Genomic DNA, 25,661 nt, shown 5'->3' with positions numbered 1-25,661 from the left:
GTTTTCTTAAAATTATGTGGCACTTTTGACAAAGGTCTGAGTTCTGAAAAACTGAGTCTCTGTCTCTCCCCACAACCCTGCCTCCTTTCTCTGCCCCGTCTTGTTATGATTGTAGGAAAATCCAAGTACTTTATTGCAGTCAACTGAGTTAAGAGCAGTATATTCCATTTTTAATTACTGGTCACACAGTAGTCCTCTATTTTGGAAGTGAAGGGAGACAAGTTTATTTTGGGATCCATGTGTTAAACGAGTGCAAAGCTGTGTGAGCACACATAGGGTTTGAGTTAGGTGTCTTTTTTGCTGGGAGGAAGGAATTTTCTATTGAGTCATTTTCTCCCCACAGAGGCTGAAGTATAGCTCTTACACTGGAGACATGGTTGATGTGTTAATACCACCAAGATAGCAGGACTGAAGGCATGGAAGAAAGAGTGTTTGAATGCTATTTAAGGCTGTTTTGGCTTTTTTGGTGCTGCACCATACCATGCCTGTTAAACTAAAAAACTTTTCCAGCGACCCATCTGATGGTCGTAGGTCCTTGAAGGAGAGTCAACAAGGTTTTGAGTCCCTGCCATGTGCCATTCGCTACTTTCAGCATCGGAGATCCGTGTGAGGACGGGGCTGTCCCTCATGGAGCTTACAGTCTGGTTTCACAGGACAGGTGTTCAACATGGAAGCACCAGTGTCCAATCATTATAAATCATGATAAAGATGATGAACGAAATTAGGGTATTTGAGAAAATAGGAGCTCTCTGGTTTTTTGTGTGTGTTTTTTGTTTTTGTTTTGTTTTTTTTTGAGATGGAGTTTCACTCTTGTTGCCTAGGCTGGAGTGCAATGGGGTGATCTCTGCTCACCACAACCTCCGCCTCCCAGGTTCAAGCAATTCTCCTGCCTCAGTCTCTCGAGTAGCTGGGATTACAGGCGTGTGCCACCACACCCGGCTAATTTTGTATTTTTAGTAGAGATGGGTTTCTCCATGTTGGTCAGGCTGGTCTCGAACTCCTGACCTCAGGTGATCCACCCATCTTGGCCTCCCAAAGTGCTGGCATTACAGGCATAGGCCACCACGCCCGGCTGGAGCTCTCTGTTTTTGTTGGCGCTTGGTTTTTTTTTGGAATTTTCCTGTGATTTTCCCCAAATTAATGTGCCTTTGTTGGTTCATTTGGAGACCTAAGAACTTGGTGCAGAGGGCCAAGATCCAACTGCCTGCTCTTCAGGTGGGTGCCCACGTCTGGAGAGGTTGTGACTCAGCCCAGCAGTGAGCACTGCAGCCAAGTAGGCAGCAGTGCCCAGCCTCTGACTTCTGGTCCCTACTGAGAGTTTACAGCATGGACTCATCACTGGATTCCTAACCAGAGGAAAAAGCCCCAAGGAAGTCATCTTGTGCATCCTGCTTTGAGGCCTCACTTACACACCCAGATGGCCGGGCACTTTGGCCTGTTTTAAAGACTTGGGTGATTTCACAGCCTGTCCCTACCTACTTTATGGATTTCCTCTGACCATTTAGAAGTATTTTTTTCTTTCTAACTTTTGAAGCCCATTTCCCCTTGTTCTTCCTTTAGTGGGGATGCTGAACAGAGAGCCCTCCTTCTCAACTGTGAGGCCTTTTTCACTGAATCAACCTTCTCTTCTCCAGAAGAATGAACTGTTCTTTTCGCCCTCACCACTCCTCTCTGCCCTTGGTGTTGGGGAATTCCGGATTGAGGACGCATGGACCTGGAGGAAGGCCTGGAAGATCTTACCATTCTCATTTAATCTTCACCAAAAAGTCCTAGGATGTCGTGAGGCTTCCTGCCCTCTACAGATATGAGAACAGGGTCAGAGTGTCCACGTGACAGTCACAAGTCACTTGGTCAAAAGTGTTGAGGGGTTCATGTGCAGCGCTGCTGGTCTGCACCTTCTGGTCAGTTCTTTGCCTACAGCATATTTCTAAGATCTGACTTGATGCAGTTGGACAGGATCAAGGGCACAGCTGTGGTCCAGCTCCTCTGGCCAAATCTGACAAGGCCTTTGGTCCACGTGGTGCTCAGTTACCTCCTTGGGTGGTTGTGATGATTACAGGGGTCCCTTCTGGCTTGAAAAGTTTATGGCCCTGTAACTTTTTGTGTTTGTTTGGTGACTCCACCTAGTGCAAACTTCTTAAAGGCAGGGACTGCCTCTCCCACCTTCTTTTCCATCCCACCATCCCCTGCTGAGACAGACCCTCACACCAAATTGTGGCGGTGGCTTCCCCCAGGGCTCCCTGCCTGCACCCACCCCTCCTTTCAGTCCAGCCTGGTAAAAGACCTTAAATGCTATGTGCTTTCTCCCTGCCAGTCCCCTGGCACCCCTGCTGTCCCCTGGCCCCTCCCCATCCAGTTAAGACAGGATTCACCTTGCACTGAAGACCTACTTCCATGTCTTTGCCAGGTCTTCTTAGCCTGGCTAATTAGACCCCTCTCTCTCCCTAGTCTAGGGAGAGCTTTTCACTGCCTTTCCCTTTCCCTAGTCCTGGGTGTCATCTCCTGAAATTCCTGCTCATCCATGAGTCCCATCTATCCCAGGGAGTCCCATTAGTCCCATCTATCCCAGGGAGCCGTCCCCAGCCGTCCCTCCTAGAAACGTTCTATCCATCATCTGGGTTACCTATACTAAGCCACTTCTTTCCTGCTTTTTATTCTATGAGAATCTGGAAACATGTTGAGTCTAGTCTTTGTATTGGGAGGCAGTCTGATGGAAAGCCAGGTGACTCAATCCATGCCCACTGTTTCCAGCTGTGTGATCTGGGCAGGCTGCTGGAATTCTCGATTCCAAGGGCCTCATCTGTAGAATGGGCACAGTCCAGTGCTCCTTCTCCCCTCCTCATGGGCCTGTAATAACACTGAGCGTACCTCCCTCGTGACACCCCCACAGTATGCTAACATGCCCCCACCAGGCCCTGAGTGCCAGGAGACCAGAGTTCAGCACGTAGCAAGTGAGTAGGTGCTTGGTGAACATGTGCAGACAGCTGACTGTCACCTTTCTGGGTCCTTTTCATTTGCCAACCCCATGGCCATCTTTACAGACCAGCTGCTGTGGACTAATAGAATATTTTCTCTTTTCTGAGCCTTTCTTTTCTCCCTCACTTGATTTCTTTGTTGCTGTCATAGACTTGGTGGGACCAGTGGAGGATGCCAGGGTCTTTGTAAACAGGCCTCCTGCGACTTCAGGCCTTAACATGGTCCCTTACTGCAGCCTGCCGACCTATCTGCCCCTCCCCCCTACTTAAGCCCCTCACTGGTGACACAAGAGGAATGCAGCCCAGCAGGAGACGTGCACACTGGTTGTTCTGGAAGGAGATCAAGAGGGTGAAATGAGGAGCCAGAGGCCATTGAAACAAAAGGGCTGGAGACACCGGAGGAGGGGCCTGGGCCTTCCTTTGAAACAGCTGTGTTGCTCATTTCAATCCTGCTGCACTAGCCAGCCCTGGGGAGCGGAAGCCGGGGATGGGGGAAGGGGCATGGCAGCAGCTCATGGCAGAGCTCGCAGGTGGGATTGGAGTCCTGGACGTTGTCTTGAACTTTGCTGTCCCATCTGTCCAGCTCACCGTGGGCCCAGGGTCGAAGTGAGAAGACCACACTGGCCTCTAGCTGTTTGCATCTCTGGACTGGGCTAACAGACCCCAGACAAGGAGTTTGGATACTTAATATGTCTTGGGGCCCTGAAATTGTATTCTTTGGTGCAGGATTGGATAGGGAGGTGGAGCGGAGAAAGATATTCCATCTCCACTGACTTGTTCCCCTGTTCCATTCCATGGCCCCCTCTCCTAAAGCAGAGTCCAGTTCCATCCTCTCTCTAAGTGCATTTAGAACTTCACAGGATCCCCTGGGCTGCCTCTGGAATACCCTCTGCCCTGGCAGACCCGCCACTGGGGGCAGCGGAACCAGCTTGCTTTCTCCCCAGGGTGATGAGCTGGTGGCTCAGGAGGCCTCCCTTTTGTGGCCTCTGCTTTCTGCCCAGGTGAGCAGCTGGACCCGGGCAGCAGGTTGGCGTTGAGCAGATTGTGGGATGGTGTGCTGGATTGTCCTGGGGTCACTTGATTACCTGGGTTTCTGGTGAGGGTCAGTGACTGAACCACTGTTGTACTTTGCCCATAGGTCCTTCAAGAGGAGCGATCCTGTTAATCCTTATCACGTAGGTTCCGGCTATGTCTTTGCGCCAGCCACCAGCGCCAACGACAGTGAGATATCCAGCGATGCGCTGACGGATGATTCCATGTCCATGACGGACAGCAGTGTGTGAGTATCGTGGCCGCCCTTCTGTGGGCTTGCTTGGGAGTGGAAACCACCTGGGCACTTAGCCAGAATCATCTGTCATCCTCACCTGGCTTTGCAGACCCCAGCTGTGCGTGTATGGACATCGGTTTGGTGGGAGGGGAGTATGACAAGGGTATGGTGCTGGTTAAGGAGGATGACATGGTCATCTGGGTAGGGTAAAGCTTAGAGCTTTGAAAGTTGGGAGGATATTGTAACAGAAGAAAACTAAAGGACAGTAGAAGATTAGGATGAATGAATATTTATAGATTCCTTGAGTTTAAAAAACCTTCTTCTGGTTGTCATCTGGTTGTCCCTGTAGGAACAGTTGCTTGGGTGGTCCAGAAACCCAGGTATCCTTTCTGCAGAACCAACAGCTGAGAGACAAGGTGGCATTAGAAGGGTCTGTGTTTAGGTATTCATTGTTTTTGGAGGAAAAGGCATTGCAAGTGGGGGCGAGAAAGCCAGAAATCTCTAAAGAGCCACAGTGTGTAACGTTCCGCACTGTTATGTTTTTAAATGGACATCATTTATTCAGTAAGTGTGTGTGGAGTGTTAGATACTGAGGACCCTAAGTAGGGGCTGTCTCCAAAGTCGTGTCTGATCTTGGATCTTTGGCAGACAGCCTTTGATTTTTTAAAGTAACCCAAGATATTGGCATGGTCTGATGAGGTCAGAAGGCCCTTAGTCAAGGTAACATTTTGAATTTTAGGTCATCTGAAGTCAAGTCATGGCAATCTCTGTGGATGGACAGCAGTGATCCTCAGTGAGTCTCATGAGGAGGGATGTGTAGCTGTGGCCTGGGTATCCCTGTCTCCTGCCATCCTTTGAGGTTTTGATTCAGGAGACCCAGAGTGGAGCCTGGGGATGGGATGATGGCTGAAATTCCCCAAAGGTTTCACACCCAACACCCGGTTGAGATTCATTGTTCCAGAAATGGTCTTTGAAAGCTTTTCAATATTTTGGAGTCAGAAATTCGCCTGCTAAGGGAACAGTTTTGAAAGGCAAACCCATTGAACCGTGTAAGTTCTGGCACACTTATTTAGAGTTTGTTCCTTTTAGCTTCCTAAAACTAGACCATCTATTCTTCCAGTTTGTTTGAAACTATCTGGTTTTCATTGGCCAATGTCCTGTTGCCTGGCCTGTGGGTGGCATGGGACCAATTGGAGGGAAAGTTGATGAGGTGAGTTTGGGAACCTACTATTTATTTTGCTAGTGGCCTTTATTGTGTTACCTCAAATTCCCTTGTTAGTAAAGGGAGAGAGATCTTTAAGGTGCAAGGTTCAATTTTAATAAAAATAGCATTTTGGCATTAATACACATCTTCCATCCAATATGGAAGCAGGAAAGTACACACCTTTCATCCAGTATGGAGATAGGAGAAGTTTCACAGAAGTCAGTTTTCCATATTGACCGAACTTTCAGTATCCATACTTGAAAAAATTATGCTTTGATAATTTTTTGGTGGACATATTTCTTAGAATACATTTGCTCTGTCATTATTGAATAGTATTAGACAGGGCATAATTTATCTCAGTTATCCAAATAATATCAAGATCTGTTTGTGTACTTGGTTGCAGTGGTTCTCTCATAGTCAATGAGGGTGCGTAGGGTTATCTGACCCTTTCCCCTTTGAAAAGTTTCTCTCTTTTCTCTTTTCATTCTCCCTGCTGTGGTGTTTTGCTGTCTGTGTGCTTTCTTCTAGCAAGCATTCCTCCTGTAGCATATATTAATTTGTGCGTTGTGTGGGAATCTTAGCATTATGTGTAAAATAAGAGTAAGTTGAAATTGATTGAAGGCATTGAGTGAATCTCCTAAGTCATATGCAGTTTACGTAAGATGATAAGACTTCTGTTTAGTTTTCTTAGAGACTATTTTTGGCTTGCTTCCTGGTCCTTGGCTGCATGTCAGTCCCCATCATTGAGGTGTTATTCTGGGTTCATGATGAGATAATTTGGGTGTAGTCCCATACTTATTTCTGTTTGATCCTAGCAAGACCCAATCAGAAAGGTAGGCAGGCAGTTACTTGGGATTTTACAGATGAGGAAATAAGGTCTGGTGCTTCCACAGCCATGCACCTCTGAGACAGACCTCAGGTCCAGGCCACACACAGGCCCTGCACTTTGCCCGCTCTGCCCTTCCCCCAGGCATGAGCATTCTCAACATGAGATCTGTGAATAGGACCAGTTGGTCATGAGACCTTTGAGCCACTTTGGGTTTCTTTTATTTATATTTCTTAGTAATCAAGACTGCTTTTTAGGAAGACTGGTTCAGGGAGGGGTAGAAGGGAGCAGGTTCTAAGTTCTTCCCTGCAGCCTCCCCATTTACTTCCTCTTCTTTTATCCTCTTCCCAGAAGAAAAACTTGCTTTTATTTAGAGGTGACTTTACAGCTCTCACCCTTCTCCCTTGAGCTGAAGCACTTTGGATTCCAAGCGTGGGGGAGCCACTTTTCAGGGATCAGAAAGGTTACCTTTGCCAGTCCTTATTCTAGGTGGCAAGGGTTAGTGTGTAGGTCAGTGAGGTCCACTTTGATACAGAGACAGAAGAGGGCAAGTCCCTCACATAGCAACTTTCTCTTTGGGGGCATAGTAGATACCTTTAGGTCCCTGGTGGCAGAATCTGTTAGTGTTAATAAGCCTATCCTGTGGCAAAGCTGCCTTGGATGGATAATGAGTAAACCAGTAAGCCAGGAGGAAGTGCCTGCAAGGCCTGGAGACCCATGGGCTCATGGTGTTGGCTCTGTTCGTCCTAGTGGTGTTGCGTGACTCTGTGCTCTCTGCCAACCAAGTGCGCAGGTTATCTGATTAACTGTCACAGTTGTGCCCACCTGGGCATTTATACTAATTGGGAGTGCATTTGGCATCCATGTGGGATCACTGTCTCTTGGGCATTGTCTCACGCTACCTCTAGTGGGGCTCACTAGAAAACATCAGAAGGGTCTCCAGACTTGTTGGCACTGACTCAAGCTGCCATTGGGTGCCAGGCATGGGGGTCTCTGGGGCCCTCCCCACTCTGCTGCAAGCAGACTTGGCGATGCAACGTGTTCTCTGGCCGACTGGCCCTGGGTGTGTGTGATCCTGCCCAGTGCTGGGCGGTCACCCGGGATTCCCAGGGCTGGGATCAGACCCCCTCTTCAGAGCTCTGCCAATTGTGGGCCTCGTGCAGATGAGAGCGCCGGGCGAGAAATAAAGTGTGTGGGGGATGAAAAGCTGAACTGAATCGCTTTCAGCCCATTGTTCATCCCGGGAAGCTTAGAGGGGATAAGAGGGTAGCAGGCCCCTTTGAAATTTCCTTGAACAAGTGAATAGGAGCGCCCCATAAAGCATGAAAAGAGCCCTGGCTGTTTCTCCCCGTCACAATGGCCAGTGCGGGCTGTGAGGGGCTGGGGAGGGGGGCTGGCTGCCCTGCTGGGAGCTGGGGAGGGAACAGGGCTGGGGAGGGGGGAGGGGGAGAGAGGGGGTCACAGGCAGCCTTCAATAGACTCCAGAAGGTTGGAGTTCATTAGACACAAGCCCAGGAAAGCAATCGTCTCATTTGCGACAGAACCAATTAAGTCCCGGGGGCCTTTGCAAGAGGCCTGCGTAGAAGTTGGGGCAGTGCTGGCCTGCACTTGGTTATTCCAGGGAGCCACACGCCGGGGCCTGAGTGTGCAGAGCAGGCAGGGGCTTTAAAGAAATCATTGCCTTCTTCCAAAGCCTACTGCTGACTTCTGTTTTCCTGCTAAGTAAAAAGCCCTGTTAAAGATGGCTGGGGATTTGGGCCTCTGAGAAGGCTGTTTTATGAGCCTGTTACTCTGAAACCTGCATTCTCGGAAGAAATGGCTTAATTTTTTTTTCAAGACGGAGTCTCGCTCTGTCGCCAGACTGGAGTGCAGTGGCACAATGTTGGCTCACTGGAATCTCTGCCTCCTGGGTTCAAGCGATTCTCCTGCCTCAGCCTCCCGAGTAGCTGGGACTACAGGCGTGCGCCACCACGCCCAGCTAATTTTTCTATTTTTAGTAGAGACGGGGCTTCACCATGTTGGCCAGGATGGTCTCCATCTCTTGACCTCCTGATCTGCCCACCTCAGCCTCCCAAAGTGGTGGGATCACAGGCATGAGCCACCACGACCTGTCAAAAAGTTATAACTGCCAGACTCCCACCAAAATTCTTGCAGCACTGGAGGCAGAAGGCTTGTGGGGCCATTCCAGGGCATCAGGCTTAGAAAGATGGAGTGAAGGGGCAGAAAACATCAGAAGCAGCAGACTCTTTGCCGCCCAAGTGTAGCCATGGTTAGAGGTTGCCAGGAAGCATGAAAGCTAAGTCAGTGGCGTGGAGGCCTTTGTCCCTTTCTGCTAGGAGCTGCTTTTATAATCAGGATCAGCTACGTTTGTATGTTGCTTTAGCTCTGAGTGTCCCCAAATCAGCACAAGATGATTTTTTGGTGTTCCACACAGGGAATGTCGCGAGTTATTTATTTGTATTTCTTTATATCTTATTTATGGGGGTTTACTTTGGACACCAGGAAATGCATCTGAGTGAACTTCAAATATTAACCTTTTCCTACAAACCAGGCTTTTGATGTTGGCTGTGATCAGAGGCTGCCTTCAGAGTGGTTGCCAAATGAAGATGCGAGTGGACGCATGTGTTCATGAGTCTGCTATTTCAAAGTCGCCAGAAAATGACATTCAGGGTAGGTCGGGCATGGTGAAGTCAAAAGGCTAAGCTAATTGGCTCGACTCAAATGGCAGCTAAGTGGAGTCCACACTTCAAAACCGTGCTCCCCAGAAACAGCTGGGCCTAGCAGCAGGCTTGTTAACTAAAATGTTTATAATTAAAGGAGACCGTATAGAGACCGAAACTCTGGTGCTCTCCAGCCCACAGGCTTGAGCAGCCAGGAAACTGATCATAGACTTTTAGAGCTTGAATAAAAGAAGAGAGGCCCCCTTTTGGAATGAGGGGCTGTTTTGGAAGAAGATTCTTGGCTGAAGGGAATTAAAGCCACATTTCCTTGAAGGCGCCTGTTAGCATTTCTGAGCCTCTATGGGCTGACATCTTCCTTTTCTGCTCTGGTTACAAGTTGCCTTTCCAGCAGTTTAGTCCTTCACCTGCCCTGGGTAATGGAGTGTGTGTGGTGGTGGTGATGGGGGCAGTATGAGGTGCTTGTGAAATAATTTGTTCCTTTTGCCTGCAATATTGCAGTTATCTACTCCCCTCCCCATCCCTACCCCCATCCTGGCTTTTTTTTTTTTTTTTAACCTTATTATATGGAAGAAGAAAAAGAGGCATAAAAGCTCTACCATTGACTTTCATCTGGGAGAAGGAAAAGGAGAAGAGTGAAAGCTACCAGTGGAAACGTCAGAGTCTTGGAGGGGGTGAATGGGGGACTCTTCTAGGACTCCTGAAGCCTTATGTCACTTGTCATGGTAGGGTCCATGGAGTGCTTGACTTCTGCCCCCAAGACTGTCAGGAAGAGGCCTGGAGCAGAGTCATCCACTGTCTTAAGTCCCCGGAAGAGAGAGGGTAGACTGTCTTACCGCTCTAGGGCAGCAGAATTTGGTTAGACCAGCATGAGCCCAATCTGTGGGATACCGCACCCCCACCATACAAGGTGTTTTAGGTGAGAGATGGGGATATTCAGCATGGCTTGGGAACCACCTGGCAAGCCCCATGGCTAGTGAGTACTATGGGGTTGGGGAGGACTTTCCAGAACATTCCACAAATTTCCTCCTCATCCCTTCTGAAAGGTGACTGCATGGGGCTTAGGAAATGGCACCTCCACATTCAGACCATCAGGAAGCTTGACTGCTGTTTGGGGCTGGGAAGGGCATCTTATTGAAATGAGGACCAAGTGTAGGTTGTTAACAGATGCTTGTTCTGGAGTCCAGCAGTGGCTTGGGTATGAGTTCTCAATCTGCTACTGACTGTAACGCTAGGTGAGCTATTGAGCATTTCTGGTCATCTGTAAAATGTGGCTCATTAAGGTTCTTATGAGAATGAATTCTGATTATAAGTCCGATGTCTGACCTACAGTAGGGACTCAGTATGTAGGAGCTGGCATTCTCAGGTTGGGATCAGTTGTCTTGGGTGCGATTTGGTTTCTGGTCAAGCCAGGCATGCTTGAAGTCCCATTTTCAACTGTGCCTGCTAAACTACCCAAGGTGAAGAAACAAGAGTTTTGATAAATAATCTTTAGGTGGGCTTGGTCAAGTGCTGAGCCTCATGAGTAGGAGGCTGACTGGGAGATGTGTTTCTCCAGCACTGGTCAACCAGCTGCTGCTAATCTTTCCCACAGTGCTCTGTCTCTGCTCCATACTCACCTTTCTTTGGGGCAGTACTCATATTTTTGGGTAAGCTGTTGCTGTGCCTACTGATCTCTCTTTCCCTTCCCTACTCCCCTCAGTGCAATTATCCTTTATGCACTCCTTAGCCAGGCTTTGGTTAACACACATTGGTTTGTTGATCTATTGGAATCTTCATTGTCCCTTGTGTGGCCCCATTTTCTGACCTAGGTCAGCAGACTTCCTGAAAATGCAGCTGCTTAGAATTCTAGGGCATTTGAGATAAGGAGCTAGAGGTTGACCAGTTACTCCTGGCTGCCTCCTGGGTATTTTTAGACATTGCTAATTATCCTAAAGTATTTTTCTTCCACTCTTTGATGAACCAAACATTGGGGAAAGGGAAGTAGCCAAACACCCAGTTTCAATATTTACAGCCTCCAAGTATGATTCATTATGAAAATGTTTGCACCCTGAGGCTTTTGTAAATAAGTGGCCTCCTGAAGGGACATCAATGGGAAAATAGTCACACCTTGACCATTCTGCTTTTAAGAAGGAAATTCTTTCTGGAAAAAAATCATGGCAACTCCAGGTCATGGTTGTAGTGAACAGTAGCTGGAGTGGACGCTTTTAAAAAATCCTTCTACTTGTTATTGTTTTTAAAAATATAATGGATAGGGGCCCATACTTCTACAGGTCTTTGCCCAAAGGTCCCTTTCTCAATGAGGACTTCATTGACACCCACATCCAATTTAAATTTGCAGCTTACCCACCCGCCAGTGATTCTCCTTTTCCTGCTGTGTATTTATTCATAGTACATATCACTAACATACTATTTTTTATTTTGTTCATTGCCTGTGCCTCCCCATTAGAATATAGACTTCAAGAGAGCAGTTGTTTGAATTATGTATCCACTTTGTCTACTGCTCTCTTGCCTAGTGCCTAGGAGAAGATCTGGCACATAATAGGTGCTAATCTTTAAATGGATTGCACAGACCACCACATGGTAGGGGCTTTTCTTTTCATGCCCACATTGGTCATACATCTTTGAAAATTCGTTGGTTGGGGGGTGGCAGGGTTTGGAGCTGAGAGAAGGGGCCAAAATGTTATGTATTCTTTTATTAATCACCCTGTACTGGTTTATAAAAATAATACATTTGGAAATGACTGGGAAGTTGACTTGGAGAGTTATGCATACTTCACTAATGCCTGATTTAGCCCTCTGTAGGTTTGGTCCTTATCCCTACAACTTTCTGCCCTGGCCCTCTCCATGAGGTACTGGTTCCTGGTTTGAAGCAGTGGGAACAAGTGGGAGGATCAATGGGGCCTGAGAATCTCCTACTTGGGGCACCTATAAAATAGGGGAGCCTTTGCTCTGCCTAGGCTGGCTGGAGTGTAACCCAGTTCTAAGACAACAGCCCAAGAGATGAACTTTCCAGGCTCTTTCCAAGTCGATGCTCCTGCATCCAAGGGAGCCAAGTTTCCATAGATGATTGATGGGCAGGATTTAAATTTGATCTTGGGTGGATCCTTCCCTGTGGGAACACCGATGGTATCTGGAGACATGTGACACTCCTATGGAAGCATGTGACCCTGTCGGCGGGATCTCAAGATGGCATATGAGAGTAGCCCATGTGCTGAAAACATCCTTGTAAGCCTGTGGATTCTGTCTTTTTCTTTCCCTTAGAGATGGAATTCCTCCTTATCGTGTGGGAAGTAAGAAACAGCTCCAGAGAGAAATGCATCGCAGTGTGAAGGCCAATGGTCAAGTGTCTCTACCTCATTTCCCGGTGAGTACAGTCTGGAGTGAGGAGACAGCTGTTTTCTGCCATGTTGAATCCTAAAGAAAAGGAATGGGAGGTGGAAGTTGGGAGGTATAGGGACGGTAGAAAAGAGCAGTCCCTAAGGTCCCCTAGGGCAAAGGGAGAGAAAAGAAGAACTGGACAATAGGCATTACATGTTTTCTGGGTTGTGATGGTGAGCACGGTAATGTGATTATGAGGTTATCAATCAGTTTTGCTATAAAGGAATACCTGAGGTTGAGTAATTTATAAAGAAAAGAGGTTTATGGCTGGGTGCAGTGGCTCATGCCTGTAATCTCAGCACTTTGGGAGTCTGAGGTGGGCAGATCACCCTAGGTCAGGAGTTTGAGACCAGCCTGGCCAACATGGTGAAACCCCACCTCCACTAAATACAAAAATTAGCTGGGTGTGGTGACACGCGCCTGTAGTCCCAGCTACTTGGGAGGCTAAGGCAGAGGAATCACTTGAACCTGGGAGGTGGAGGTTGTGAGCTGAGATCACGCCGCTGCACTCCAGCCTGGGCGACAGAGCGAGACTCAGTCTCAAAAAAAAAAAAAAAAAAAAGGCTTATTTGGTTCACAGATATGCAGGCTGTACAAGAAGCATGGTGCCAACATCTGCTTCTGGTGAAGGTTTCAAGGAGCTTTCAATCATAATGCAAGGGGAAGGGGAGCCACTGTGTAACAGGGAGAGAAGCAGCAAGCTGGGGTTGGGGGTGGGTGTGGGCAGTGCCATGTTCCTTCTTTTTTTGTCTTTTTTTTTTTTTTTCCTTTTTGTGGAGAACGGGGTCTCGCTGTATTACCCAGGCAGGTCTCGAACTCCTGGGCTTAAGCTATCCTCCCGCCTCTGCCTCCCTGAGAGCTGGGATTATAGGCGTGAGCCACCGCGCCCGGCGCCATGTTCTTTCAAACAACCAGATCTCATATGAACTAACAGGGAAAACTTGCTCATTGCTGCAGGGAGGGCACCAAGCACCCAGACACCTCCCACTAGGCCCACTTCCACCATTGGGGATCATATTTCAACATGAGATCTGGAGGGGACAAACATCCAAACTATGTCAGAGGTTTGATGACCTATTTTTGAACCTTTGCATTTTCTGAATTTAAAGAAAAAAAAAATTCCGTATGAGAAAGAAACTGAAGCACTTATTTCCCAGAAACCAAGAAATGCTAGATGATCCATGCTTCACTACAGCTTGGTGACCTCACTGTATTTCCACTAGAATGGAAGCCCTCTGGGGGGAGGGGAGGAGTTTTATCTATTCTGTTAACCTCTGTATGCACAGAGACTATAACACTAACTGACACATAACAAGTGCTCAGTAAACATTTGAGTGAATGAATAAGGAACCTCTGCCCCCTTGGGACAGACACATAATAGGCGCTTAGTAAACATTTGAGAGAATAAGGAACCTCTGCCTCCTTGGGACATTCTCCTGCCCTCCTCACTGGGACATTCTACTTGTGTCAACCACAGGACTCCAAGTTATTTTAGTCAGTGATTTTAGTCAGTCATTTATGTATTGATTGACCATTTCTCCTCCTGGCTTCTAAAGCCCTGGAGGGTAGCTGTTCCTTTCCAACTCCAGAACTTGGCTTGGTACCTGCTGGTGAGTCTGTGGCTATCAAATACAGAATGAACAAAGTGTTTAGAAGTGAGGATCTCCTGAGCAGCTTCTTCCTGTGACTGAGATGGTGGATGAAGGGCTTTTCTGGGACCTCTCCTTTTATTTCCATGCCTGCTAAAGCAGCCAGCACATGGCTGTACTCAAGAGAACTTCCCCATCTACATTCACATTTTAGGGCTGTGCTGTTTACCATAGCCTCAGATCCAGGTTGCAGTGACACTCTTCTTTAAGGAAGGGAAGAAAGCACCCAGCTCACAGCAGGTGTTTATGAATCCTTCCTGCCAGCTTCAGAGAATCCAATTGGTCTGTCTGGTTATGTTGTGTTTAAAAAATTAACACATTGAATTGCTAAACCCATGTTGCATTAGTGCACAAACTGTAGCTCTTCTCTGAAAGCCCCTCACACGGACAAGGGCACACTTACCTTGTTTTAAAATTAGCATATTAAAATTGCTTTTCTGAGGACCTCTAGCATTCTCCCTCCTCCACAGATAGTAAGTATTGATGACATACTATTATTGTTTTTTTGACTGGGGGATATGTGTGTTAACAAAGAAAAGTTCTATCGCCCAAGCTTGTAAATTAGATGATTTTGTCCTGGGGTGTGCAAATCGACTTTCTCCATCAGGCAGCGCTTTGATCGGGGGCTGCAAGGAGCCAGCCTGTGTGAGAATGACCACCTACACAGGAGCCTTTCTCTCCCCTCTCAGTTTCTGCAGCTAAGTGGTTGCCGTGGCAAGGCCCATCTTTTCAGCTGGGGGAGATGCTAGCCTTTGCAAGTTAGCTTTCTGCTGCCCCCACCCCACCCCAAAGGAGCCAAGGAAGAGGGAGATTAGGAAGAAGGAGGTAGAACAACTGGAGAGGTGGGGGGTTGGGTGGGGGGAGCGAGATGACAGGAAAAGGACAGAAAGCTGGGCAGCGGGGGTTCTCTCTGTTTGCTGCTTTTGGCAGGCGTACTCGGTGCCTTTTTATATTCTGCACTTGATTTGGAGATGTTCCCTTTTCCCTTGATAGATCAGCTTCAGGCAGCCAAGCTCAGCAGTGTTCTGCTACTAGCCTGCAGCAGCTTTCTTCATTTTCTGTACAAAGAGAGGGGGAGGAGGGAAGGAGAAAAACGAGGGAGATCGAGGACAGTGTTGAGACAACACCACCTCAAAGGTGCGCAGTGTGCGGCCAGGAAATAAATTACCACTTCTTCTCTGATCCAGGCCGTTTGACTCCCTTTCCCCCCCCCTCCTCCCTCCCACCTCCTTTCCAATCTTATTATTTTAAATTTTCAACTCCCTTTCTGTTTAGATTCTACTTTTTATTCCTTGAGTTGGTCTCTCCCCTCCCTACCTCAGAGGGCTGCCTTTTTTTTTTTTTTTTTTTTTTGATGTTTGACAACAGTCTTTGAAGATTTTCTACTTCAGAGTAGCTACTGATGGGCTGGTTGTACTACAGAGAGAACAAGCAGGGCCTCTCAGAGTGCGACCAACTGCTCCTGCCCAAGGCAAACGCTGGTGGGGACCATGGCTCTCCATGAGGCCATGGCGTTAGCGCATAAAAGTCCCGAGCAGCCCAGGCCGCCTTGCCATCCACTCTCCACCCGAACATGGGTTTGCGGTATGCAGCGACCGGTGCGGGAAGCTCCGGCCAAGCCACCGCCCGCCCGGCCTGCTGAACGTGCCTCCTCCCTTTTCTTTCCACGTCCTGTAGAGAACCCACCGCCTGCCCAAGGAGATGACCCCCGTGGAACCCGCCACCTTTGCAGCTGAGCTGATCTCGAGGCTGGAGAAGCTGAAGCTGGAGTTGGAGAGCCGCCACAGCCTGGAGGAGCGCCTGCAGCAGATCCGAGAGGTAAGGCGGCCTAGGCCCTCTCCCTGCTTCCGTCCATGGCGTGCGCGCACGCGCACGTATGAGTATGCGCATGCGTGTGGGCTGCTTGTGGGTGTGGGCTGCGTGCGCATGTACGTGTGTTGCCTGTGGGTGTGCGCATGCGTGTGGATATGTGCTTTTATAGGTGGGCCTGTGTGTGTGCGCGCGTAGGCGTGGCTGTGGGCGTGCACATGGGTGTATGTGCTCCTGCAAAGGGGGCTTGGGCCCTCCTGCTTCCTGGGTCACTTCCCCTTCTGACGTCTTCCTTTTCAGGATGAAGAGAAGGAGGGCTCCGAGCTCACACTCAGTTCTCGGGAGGGGGCGCCCACGCAGCACCCCCTCTCCCTACTGCCCTCCGGCAGCTACGAGGAAGACCCGCAGACGATACTGGACGATCACCTGTCCAGGGTCCTCAAGACCCCTGGCTGCCAGTCCCCGGGCGTAGGCCGCTATAGCCCCCGCTCCCGCTCTCCGGACCACCACCACCACCACCACTCGCAGTACCACTCCCTGCTCCCGCCCGGTGGCAAGCTGCCTCCTGCGGCCGCCTCGCCGGGTGCTTGTCCCCTCCCCGGGGGCAAGGGCTTTGTGACCAAGCAGACGACGAAGCATGTCCACCACCACTACATCCACCACCACGCCGTCCCCAAGACCAAGGAGGAGATCGAGGCGGAGGCCACGCAGCGGGTGCACTGCTTCTGCCCTGGGGGCCCCGAGTATTACTGCTACTCGAAATGCAAAAGCCACCCCAAGGCCTTGGAAACCATGCCCGGCGAGCAGTTTGGGTAAGTGCCGGGCAGACCACAGTGTCCCTTGTGGGGCTTCTCTCCCAGCCAGGTCCATGGGCAGGTGTGAGGTGGGAGCCGCATCACAGGTGTTTAGTTTCTAAGAGGGCGGCAGAGGGCACGGCTGGGTGAGGGTGTGGGGAGCAGGTGCATGGGATTTTCGTGTCACCACCCTGCCACTTGCTGAATTGATCTGATTCTAGGAGTCCCGGAGATTTAACCAGGTCTCTGGGTTGGGTGTGGTTCTTGGTTCCCCACAGCGGCAGCAGAGGCAGTACCTTGCCCAAACGCAATGGGAAAGGCACGGAGCCGGGCCTGGCCCTGCCCGCCAGGGAAGGAGGGGCCCCCGGCGGAGCTGGGGCCATGCAACTTCCCCGGGAGGAAGGAGACAGGTCGCAGGATGTCTGGCAGTGGATGCTGGAGAGTGAGCGGCAGAGCAAGCCCAAGCCCCATAGGTAAACACCGCTTGCCGCCGCCGCGGCCGCGAGGGTCATGGGCACTCAGTACGGAGGTATTGTGGGAATGGCTGTTTTTGCAGTCCGCCGAATACAAATGTGACTGTTTGCTCCTGCCATCTTAATATTAAACGTTGGAGTGAGCAGACCACAAAAATGTCATGTTTTGGCACTGACCCCTGTTCGTGTTATGGTAGTTATTTTTTTCTTCTCTCTCTCTCTGAGCAGAATAGACAAGTTTCTATTGAAGTCACATTTTCCAGTTCTTCTAACCCAGTTTCTTTCCTTCTGTTTTCTCTCTGCTCATTCCTTGTTTAGTGCCCAAAGCACAAAAAAGGCCTACCCCTTGGAGTCTGCCCGCTCGTCTCCAGGCGAACGAGCCAGCCGGCACCATCTGTGGGGGGGCAACAGCGCGCACCCCCGCCCCACCCCCCGTGCCCACCTGTTCACCCAGGACCCTGCGATGCCTCCCCTGACGCCACCCAACACTCTGGCTCAGCTGGAGGAAGCCTGTCGCAGGCTGGCTGAGGTGTCGAAGCCCCCAAAGCAGCGGTGAGTGAAAGTGAGGGATCCTAGGTTGGGGCAGGGATTAGGTTTGGGTGGTGACCTGGTCTGTGGCTAATGGGGAGGGCCTCTCTCTGCCTGGGTCTCAAACCCTCCCATAAGAGGAAGAATTGCTTATGGATGAGTAAGCTTCTCCTTTCCAGCTTCTAGAAATTGTTCCCTTCAGTTATGTTCATTCTACCAGAGTTAAGCCAGGATCTGTGAGGCAAGTCATGCCTAGAATTGGGAGAATGAATTTCAGTAATTCCTTACAAATGCCATTTCTTACAAATGTCTTGATTGTTTAAGGCTGGTTAGTTGAGCGTATAAGAAGCTACGAGATGGAGGAACGAGAGTCCTCAGCCCTTTGCTGGGGCTAAGAGTGTCCCGTCCTGGGCTCCCAGAGGGGCTTAGAACGGCTGTTGCAAGATGTCTTCCCGGCCTCTTCAGTCACTGTTAACCCAGGGTCTTGGTTGGGTTTCCATAGGGATGGAAGTCGGGTTCATGTCTCTCCAGGAGGCCAAAGAGTAATTTTCTGTCTGCTCCTCAATTGCTCTGGGGACAACAGTGCACCTCTAAATCCCTCGTCCTGGCTGTGTCCTCAGGTGCTGTGTGGCCAGTCAGCAGAGGGACAGGAGTCACTTGGCCACTGTTCAGGCGGGAGCCACGCCCTTCTCCAATCCAAGCCTGGCTCCAGAAGAGTGAGTGTCTTTACCTGGCATTACTGAGATCTGCCGAGTGGTTTATGTTTCAGAGTATTCGCTATCTGGAGTTTCATTTTCGTGAAACTTTTTTTGGTGTTTAAAATCACCTTGATTTTAGTCCTAGGATGAGGAACAGTAAACACAGATGTGGCCATCCATGTCCTACTGGCAAATGCATCAGAGCGAAAGTGTTTTTGGTCATACACAAATCAAAAGCTGGGACACGAAGCCATTAGAAAGGGTAGAAGGGACCTCAAATTCAGCTGGAAAAGTTGCCCCCATTCAACTTCCAAGTTAGTAGTACTGAAAACATTTGTCACCCCTGAGCAGAAGGATCATTCTCCACTGTGGCAGAGATGGAGGGGACCATCCTTGTGTTTTTGCATGGAGAAGACAGAATATCTTCCCCCAAATTGGGCAGTGATTCTTTCTGTAAATTTAGTCTCATTCAAAGTAGATTGAGAAAGCTGCTCAGTTTAGTGACTGGATGGTGCAATTAAAAAGAAATCTGCTAGAGAGATCTGAAATGGTCCGTAGAAAGTTTTCTTTCTGTGTCTTCGTCCTGAGCAGTGAGCAGTGCTTGAAGTCCTCAGTGGGTCACTACCCTGGATCCTTTCATTGTTTCAGTTGGTTGCCCCTAAGTGTACCAGCCGTCCGGGTCTGGGCCAGCCGCTTTTTTTTCTTTTTTTTTCTTTTTTTGGAGACAGTCTCACTCTGTCGCCCATGCTGGAGTGCAGTGGTGCGATCTCGGCTCAGTGCGAGCTCCACCTCCCGAGTTCATGCCATTCTCTTGCCTCAGTGTCCCGAGTAGCTGGGATTGCAGTCGCCCACCACCATGCCCAGCTCATTTTTTTTTTTTTTTTTATTTTTAGTAGAGACAGGGTTTCACCATGTTGGCCAGGCTGGTATTGAACTCCTGGCCTCAAGTGACCTGCCCACCTCAGCCTCCCAAAGTGCTGGGATTACAGGCGTGAGCCACCACGCCCGGCCTAGCAGCTTTTTTTTCAGGCTACTCTACAAAATCTCAGAATAAATGGGGACATGGACATGACTGTGGGCTACCCCCCATTAGTTGTTCTCATTCTGCTGGAATAAGGGGTGGGCTTCAGGCGTTCTGAGTTTATGCCATCCCAAAGGTGTCCTGCTCTGGGTTTGTCTCTTTAGCACTCTCCAATCCAGGTGAGACCCGGCATCTCTGTGATAATTTTCTCTTCTCTCATCTTCTTGGGGAAGCACCCTATTTATGCTAACCTGAAAGAGGCAGCTGTGTACCTTCATTTGGTGGCAGTGGGGAAAGCGATACCAATTCGTACAACCAAAAGGAAATCATCCTTTTCCGCATGCTCCGTGCAGAGCATGTGGGCTTGGACTGTGTGTCCCCCAGAGCTGCCTGCCTCTGGGATGTGGGGCTCTGCCCCAGCCCCCACTTTTAACTGCAACCCTAGTGTTTGGATACCCTGTCACTTACGCACATGTGCGCAAGTGTGTGTTTGCTTTAGATGTGTGTCTGCTTTAAAATGCTGAACTTGTTCCATTCCATCTTATTTTCAGTCACAAAGAGCCAAAGAAATTGGCAGGTGTCCATGCGCTCCAGGCCAGTGAGTTGGTTGTCACTTACTTTTTCTGTGGGGAAGAAATTCCATACCGGAGGATGCTGAAGGCTCAGAGCTTGACCCTGGGCCACTTTAAAGAGCAGCTCAGCAAAAAGGGAAATTATAGGTAAGAGTCCTGTGGCTTTTTTCTGCTTTCAGTTTGTTTGCTCAGAACCAAGAGCCAGAGCCTGGAGCAGCTCCCCTGGCTGAGCAGACCTGGGCAGGGCAGGGTGGAAGGGGGCTCAGCAGGCGCTGGGGGAGGTTCCTTCTCATTTCTTCTCTCCCCTCACCACTAGCAGAACAACGAAGCAGCAGCCACAAGAGGGACACTGCATGGAGGGTTCTCTGGGGGACCCGGCCAGGCTCTTTCCACCAGGTGAACCAGACTGAGGAGAAAAGGAGCAGCCGCTTGCTCTGACAGGAGGAGAGTGGGGCTCAGGCCGCACTGCAGAGGCTTTACCTGCAATTGAAGGGCTTGTGGGCGAGCGGGGAGCAGGGAGAGAAAAGAGGGACAGGCAGGCTGATTAGGAGGGAGGGTCTGGAAGTGCCACCCTCCTGGCTTGAGTTTAGGAGAGACCTTCACATTGAAGGCTCCAAATTGTGAGGAACCATGCCTAGGAAAGGTCCCCCATGTTTTTCTCAGTCTGCCTTTCCACCTGAAGAACCTTCCCTGGGTTTTATGGGCCATTAGAAGCAGGGATGCGCCTTTGTCCATAACAAAGAAGGGGCTGGACCTGTGAGTGGGCACAGGGTGAATAGGGCAGTCCACTCTTCCTGCCCGGGCCTGGGCCTCGTTGCCTTCTCCCCTGCAGGGGCTTCAGGAAGGGAACTTACTGGTCTCCTCAGCTTGTCTGCAGAGTGGACGGAGGTGCCCTTGAGAAGGTCCATGCTGACCTTTTAGGGCCCTTGAGAGGGTACAAGAGCTGAGGAGCATGAGGGCCAGCCCTAGGCCATTCCTTCTCTTGACCACTTCCTCCTAACAGCAGGTGATGACTGCCTCAGTTCATCCTGAGTCCTCCTTTGCCCCTCTCCATGGCCTGCAGCCCAAGAGAACCTGTGGATTCTGCTCCAGTTCTGTCTCAGGTTTAGGGCTCCAGGCTGGGACAAGGGTGAGATAGGGGCACCCTGGTTTAAGCAGGTGCTCACTCTGGGGTCTACACCCAAGAGAGAGTTGCAACTCCTCAGCTGTGTGCCATGGACCCTGTACAGGACCACAGTCTATGCCCAGGTGTGAACCCATTGCCGCCACCAGGGCCAGGGGTGTGAGTGGAAAACTCTGAATAGCACTTGGTAACCTGCCAGGCGGGCATATGGGCTCCTAGATGGGAATGAGTCCACCTGCAGGGCTCTGAGACACCCTCCCCTCTAGAGCAGGCCCTGTGTAGTTTTACCAGCCACCTTCATCTGGGAGTTAGTTTGGGCGGGGGCTCAAGGTGAGCCCCTCTTTGGAGGTGGGGGAGGGGATGGAGGTTGGACTGAGCCCCTGGAGGTGACTGGCCAGCAGGGCGTGTTGCTGGGCCTGGATGTTCCCTTTTACACCTGGGCGGAGACAATTGTGAAAAGGTATCAAAGGGATGGGGGAACAGGCCTGGCTGCTGCTGCTTCTGCTTTTATCTTGGAAAGACACAAGGTGAAACTAATGGCACAAGTGTGCCCCTCTGGGGATTCATTTTGATCTTGGCTTTGTCTCGGCTGGACTTGAGTGGAACTGTAGGTGACCTCGGAGAAGAGCCATGTGGCGCTGGCATGAGCTTGCGGGGAAGGTGCCTCCCTCAGCTGCTCTGGCCACATCTGGCTCTGATTTTTTTTTTCTTTCTCCCTGAGGCACAGTTAATAAGCCTGGCTTTGAAGCTCTGGCCTCCCCTTTAATGCACAAAGACTTGCACAAATGGTCAACCCTCCGATCCTCTCCAGTTCTTTCCTGAGTGCATCAGGCTGTGGGAGGCCCTCCCAGGCGCCTTATCTCTGCAGGGCCTGAGCTGGACGCAGTGCCCTCCTGGGGCGGGACGGGGACACAGGGTGTCATGCCTCACCCTCCCAGCAGGGCTGGTGCTCCAACATCTCAATTTGTACAAATACATCCCCTTTCAAAAAAATAAAAAAAGACCCAGTGAGGTTGGGGCCGTGGAGCAAGGGTGGGAGGTAGGGGGACCTGGGATGCGTTGAGTAATCTCAACATGGCAGGGGTTCAAAAAGCAAACAGTCCCTTCAGACGCGCCAGACGCTATTGGTGCCAGATGTCAGAAGAAAGCAAAGTTTGCCACATAAAGCATGTTGCAGTGGAAAAGCCTGTTTCTTGGAGAAAATGAGGGCAGTGCAGTGTGTTTGAAGTCCTGGGGGTGGGGCCGAGAGAATGTGGCCTCTCTCCTCGCTGGAGGAGGTTGCAATTATGTAAAAGGTCGCTGCGTGTTTGCTCAGACATGCTGTGAAAGCCCAACTTGGTAAACCCCAGAGGGGTCGGAGCTGGGGGAGCTGGGGCCAAAGGGGTCTGACGGAGGGTGGCGTTGAGGTTTGAGCCTCTTACGTGGAAAAGTGACTTTTCCCCCCACTGTCCCAGGTCTCCTGCGCACAGAGCCCCTCCCCATTTTCTCACTGTCTCCTCTCACGCTCCCCCGAGAATTTTGACCCCTTGACATGAAGTGTCTTCAGTGCTGCCCAGTCAGAGCCATGCCGTTGTTCACCCCAGTGCATTAGCTGGGTCAGGAATGCTAAAAACAAAGAACCTTGACTAAACCCAGCTGTTCACTGTGTTTAGCCTTATCTCCTACGAAAGTATTTGGCTTGCCTTTATTAAAGAGGAAAAAAATGGAGCTCTAAGCAAGGGGAGTTAATTTTTTTTTTTTTTAAAGGGAAAAGACAAAAACAAAGCCCAGCCGTAACCCTGAGACACGATTAAATGTTTGAAAGGTTCTCCCAGCCCCCCAGGGGACTGTGACCTTCCCTCTGTGAGTGGCCTTTATGGGCTGGAAATGACAGCTTGCAGGGGCAAGTTTAATCCCTCTGAGGGGTCTCCCTTGGCTGGGGACAGGGAAGGAAGAGGCCCTCGCTTAATTTCCTCAGAAGGGGCTTGGGGGGTGGGCCTGGCCCGAGCGGACAGCAGTGGTTTCCGAATGTGGCGCTCCTGAGAGAGGCCAGGCATTTGCATCTGTACAATTAAACAGCCTCAGAAGAAAGAATGCTGGGGAGGGATAAAAGGAGCCTTTAATCAACGGGCATAATAGAAGGGCCTTTGGTGTTTGACCCTGGAGGGGTGGGATGGGAGAAGAGGCCTGGAAATGGGGACAAGAGGGGAGGGCATCATGGGGCCTGTGCCGTCTGTTCGGCCCTGGGAAGCTGCGCTGGGGTGGCTTGCCTCCTGTGTGGCTATGCCAGGGCCATCCAGGAGTGCTGCACTTGGGCCCTGGAGGATGGGAAGGCCGAGAGGCCTCCGGACTGCTAAAGCATCTGGAATTCAGCTTTTCACAGACTTCGGCAGGTTCCGCCTCTCCAGGTGGTAGGTTCACAGACTTCGGCAGGTCCTGGCTCTCCAGCTGGTGGGTTCAGGATGTGGCTGAACCTAGAGATAGTCTGGAGTCTCTTTGAAGGACCTGCTTGGCTGCTGCTGCTGCAAATTAACTGCAGGCATTTGTCCTTCCCTTCCCTGCTCCACCCCACTGCTGAAAAAGGTTGGGGGGGAAAAGCAGGTCTGTTTTTCTCAGTGTATGTGTGTCAGGAGATAGCAGAGGTGCTGGGCTGAAGATTGCAGGTGGCAGGTCCAGCCCAGGCTGCTGCTCAGTGGGTGCCCGGCCTTCGTCATGTCGGCCCACCTGCTTCTTGTGGTGTGACCAAGTCCCAGGTGCCATCTTAAAGCAGATACGGGCAACAGTGTATATGCACACCTGCCATAGCAAATTCCTAGGATACCTCAGGCCTCCATGTTGGCGTGCTTTTCTTTTCAACAATGTGGAAAATGCAGTTTACCAAGAAGCTTTTCTGGTTTTCCTTTTAAGGTATTACTTCAAAAAGGCAAGTGATGAGTTTGCCTGTGGAGCGGTGTTTGAGGAGATCTGGGAGGATGAGACGGTGCTCCCGATGTATGAAGGCCGGATTCTGGGCAAAGTGGAGCGGATCGATTGAGCCTTGGGCGTCTGGCTTTGGTGAACTGTTGGAGCCCGAAGCTCTTGTGAACTGTCCTGGCCGTGAGCAACTGCGACAAAACATTCTGAAGGAAAATTAAACCAATGAAGAAGACAGTGGGCCTTCGGGAGGGTGGGGGAGGCTGATTTTCATGATTCATGAGCTGGGTACTGACTGAGATGAGAAAAGCCTGAACTATTTATTAAAAACATGACCACTCTTGGCTATTGAAGATGCTGCCTGTATTTGAGAGACTGCCATACATAATATATGACTTCTAGGGATCTGAAATCCATAAACTAAGAGAAACTGTATCGCTTACCTGAACGGGAATCCTTACTGATATTTATAGAACAGTTGATTTCCCCCATCCCCAGTTTATGGATATGCTGCTTTAAACTTGGAAGGGGGAGAGAGGAAGTTTTAATTGTTCTGACTAAACTTAGGAGTTGAGCTTGGAGTGCGTTCATGGTTTCTTCACTTATAGAGGAACTGTGCTTTGCACTACGCCCCTCCAAGTGAAGCCAGACTTTTTAAAATGGTGCCCTACCATTGACACACGCAGAAATTGGTGCATTTTTTTTTTTTTTCCTATGCTGCTCTGTTTTGTCTTAAAAGTCTTGAGGGTTGACCATGTTGCGTCATCATCAGCATTTTGGGGGTTGTGTTGGATGGGATGCAGAGGGAGAGGCAGGGAACCCCGCTCCTTGGGGCCCCAGGTTGATCCTGTGACTGCGGCTCCACCTCATGTAGCCTCCCCAGGCCCAGGGCCCCGTGGCTGAGGCCTGCTAGAATCACTGCCGCTGTGCTTTGTGGAAACGACAGTTCCTTGTTTTTTTTGTTTCTGTTTTTGTTTTACATTAGTCATTGGACCACAGCCATTCAGGAACTACCCCGTACCCCGCAAAGAAAATGAACAGGTTGTGGGGAGACCCAGCAGCACCTTTCCTCCAGACACCTTCACTTTGATGTTCGGGTTTTTGTGTTAAGTTAATCTGTACATTCTGTTTGCCATTGTTACTTGTACTATACATCTGTATATAGTGTACGGCAAAAGAGTATTAATCCACTATCTCTAGTGCTTGACTTTAAATCAGTACAGTACCTGTACCTGCACGGTCACCCGCTCCGTGTGTCGCCCTATATTGAGGGCTCAAGCTTTCCCTTGTTTTTTGAAAGGGGTTTATGTATAAATATATTTTATGCCTTTTTATTACAAGTCTTGTACTCAATGACTTTTGTCATGCCATTTTGTTCTACTTATACTGTAAATTATGCATTATAAAGAGTTCATTTAAGGAAAACGACTTGGTACAATAATTATTGTAATTAAGAGATGTAGCCTTTATTAAAATTTTATATTTTTCAAAACATTGGCCTTGTGTTTGAACGCCCAGGGTGGGAACAGGGCCAAGGGGCCCTTCCACGGGTAGACATCTGTGCTTGATTTCCCACCTTACCCAAGCCCGTCTCTGACCTCGAGCCCTGACCTGATCTGGACCCACCTGGAGGTTTTGTAAAACCATTTCTTCAAATCACTTGGCTACTGGCTGAGGCTTTTGCTGCCTTGGAGCAGGCTGTAGACGACATCTCCTTTGGGACTCCCCTTCCCTCTAACACCTCCATTCAGCCTCTCCTGGGCAGATTGTC

The 25,661-nt window shown here is 49.9% G+C and overlaps 1 protein-coding gene across 1 annotated transcript in view; it reads left to right on the top strand.

Moving 5' to 3' along the window:
• Positions 1-25,382, top strand: part of AXIN2 (axin 2) — a 31,053-nt gene extending 5,671 nt beyond the window's left edge. The window contains exons 3-11 of the mRNA XM_011946606.1: positions 4,114-4,254; positions 12,215-12,317; positions 15,658-15,798; positions 16,090-16,601; positions 16,862-17,056; positions 17,375-17,608; positions 18,205-18,300; positions 19,855-20,022; positions 23,885-25,382. Of these exons, the coding sequence (XP_011801996.1) occupies positions 4,114-4,254; positions 12,215-12,317; positions 15,658-15,798; positions 16,090-16,601; positions 16,862-17,056; positions 17,375-17,608; positions 18,205-18,300; positions 19,855-20,022; positions 23,885-24,011 (1,717 nt within the window). The 3' untranslated portion in view covers positions 24,012-25,382. The remainder of the gene's footprint in view (positions 1-4,113; positions 4,255-12,214; positions 12,318-15,657; positions 15,799-16,089; positions 16,602-16,861; positions 17,057-17,374; positions 17,609-18,204; positions 18,301-19,854; positions 20,023-23,884) is intronic.
• Positions 25,383-25,661: the final 279 nt, after the last annotated feature.

This window comes from Colobus angolensis, unplaced genomic scaffold, assembly GCF_000951035.1.
Source record: "Colobus angolensis palliatus isolate OR3802 unplaced genomic scaffold, Cang.pa_1.0 Scaffold1, whole genome shotgun sequence".
NCBI classification, from domain to species: domain Eukaryota; kingdom Metazoa; phylum Chordata; class Mammalia; order Primates; family Cercopithecidae; genus Colobus; species Colobus angolensis.
This window is presented reverse-complemented; position numbering and strand designations above follow the sequence as displayed.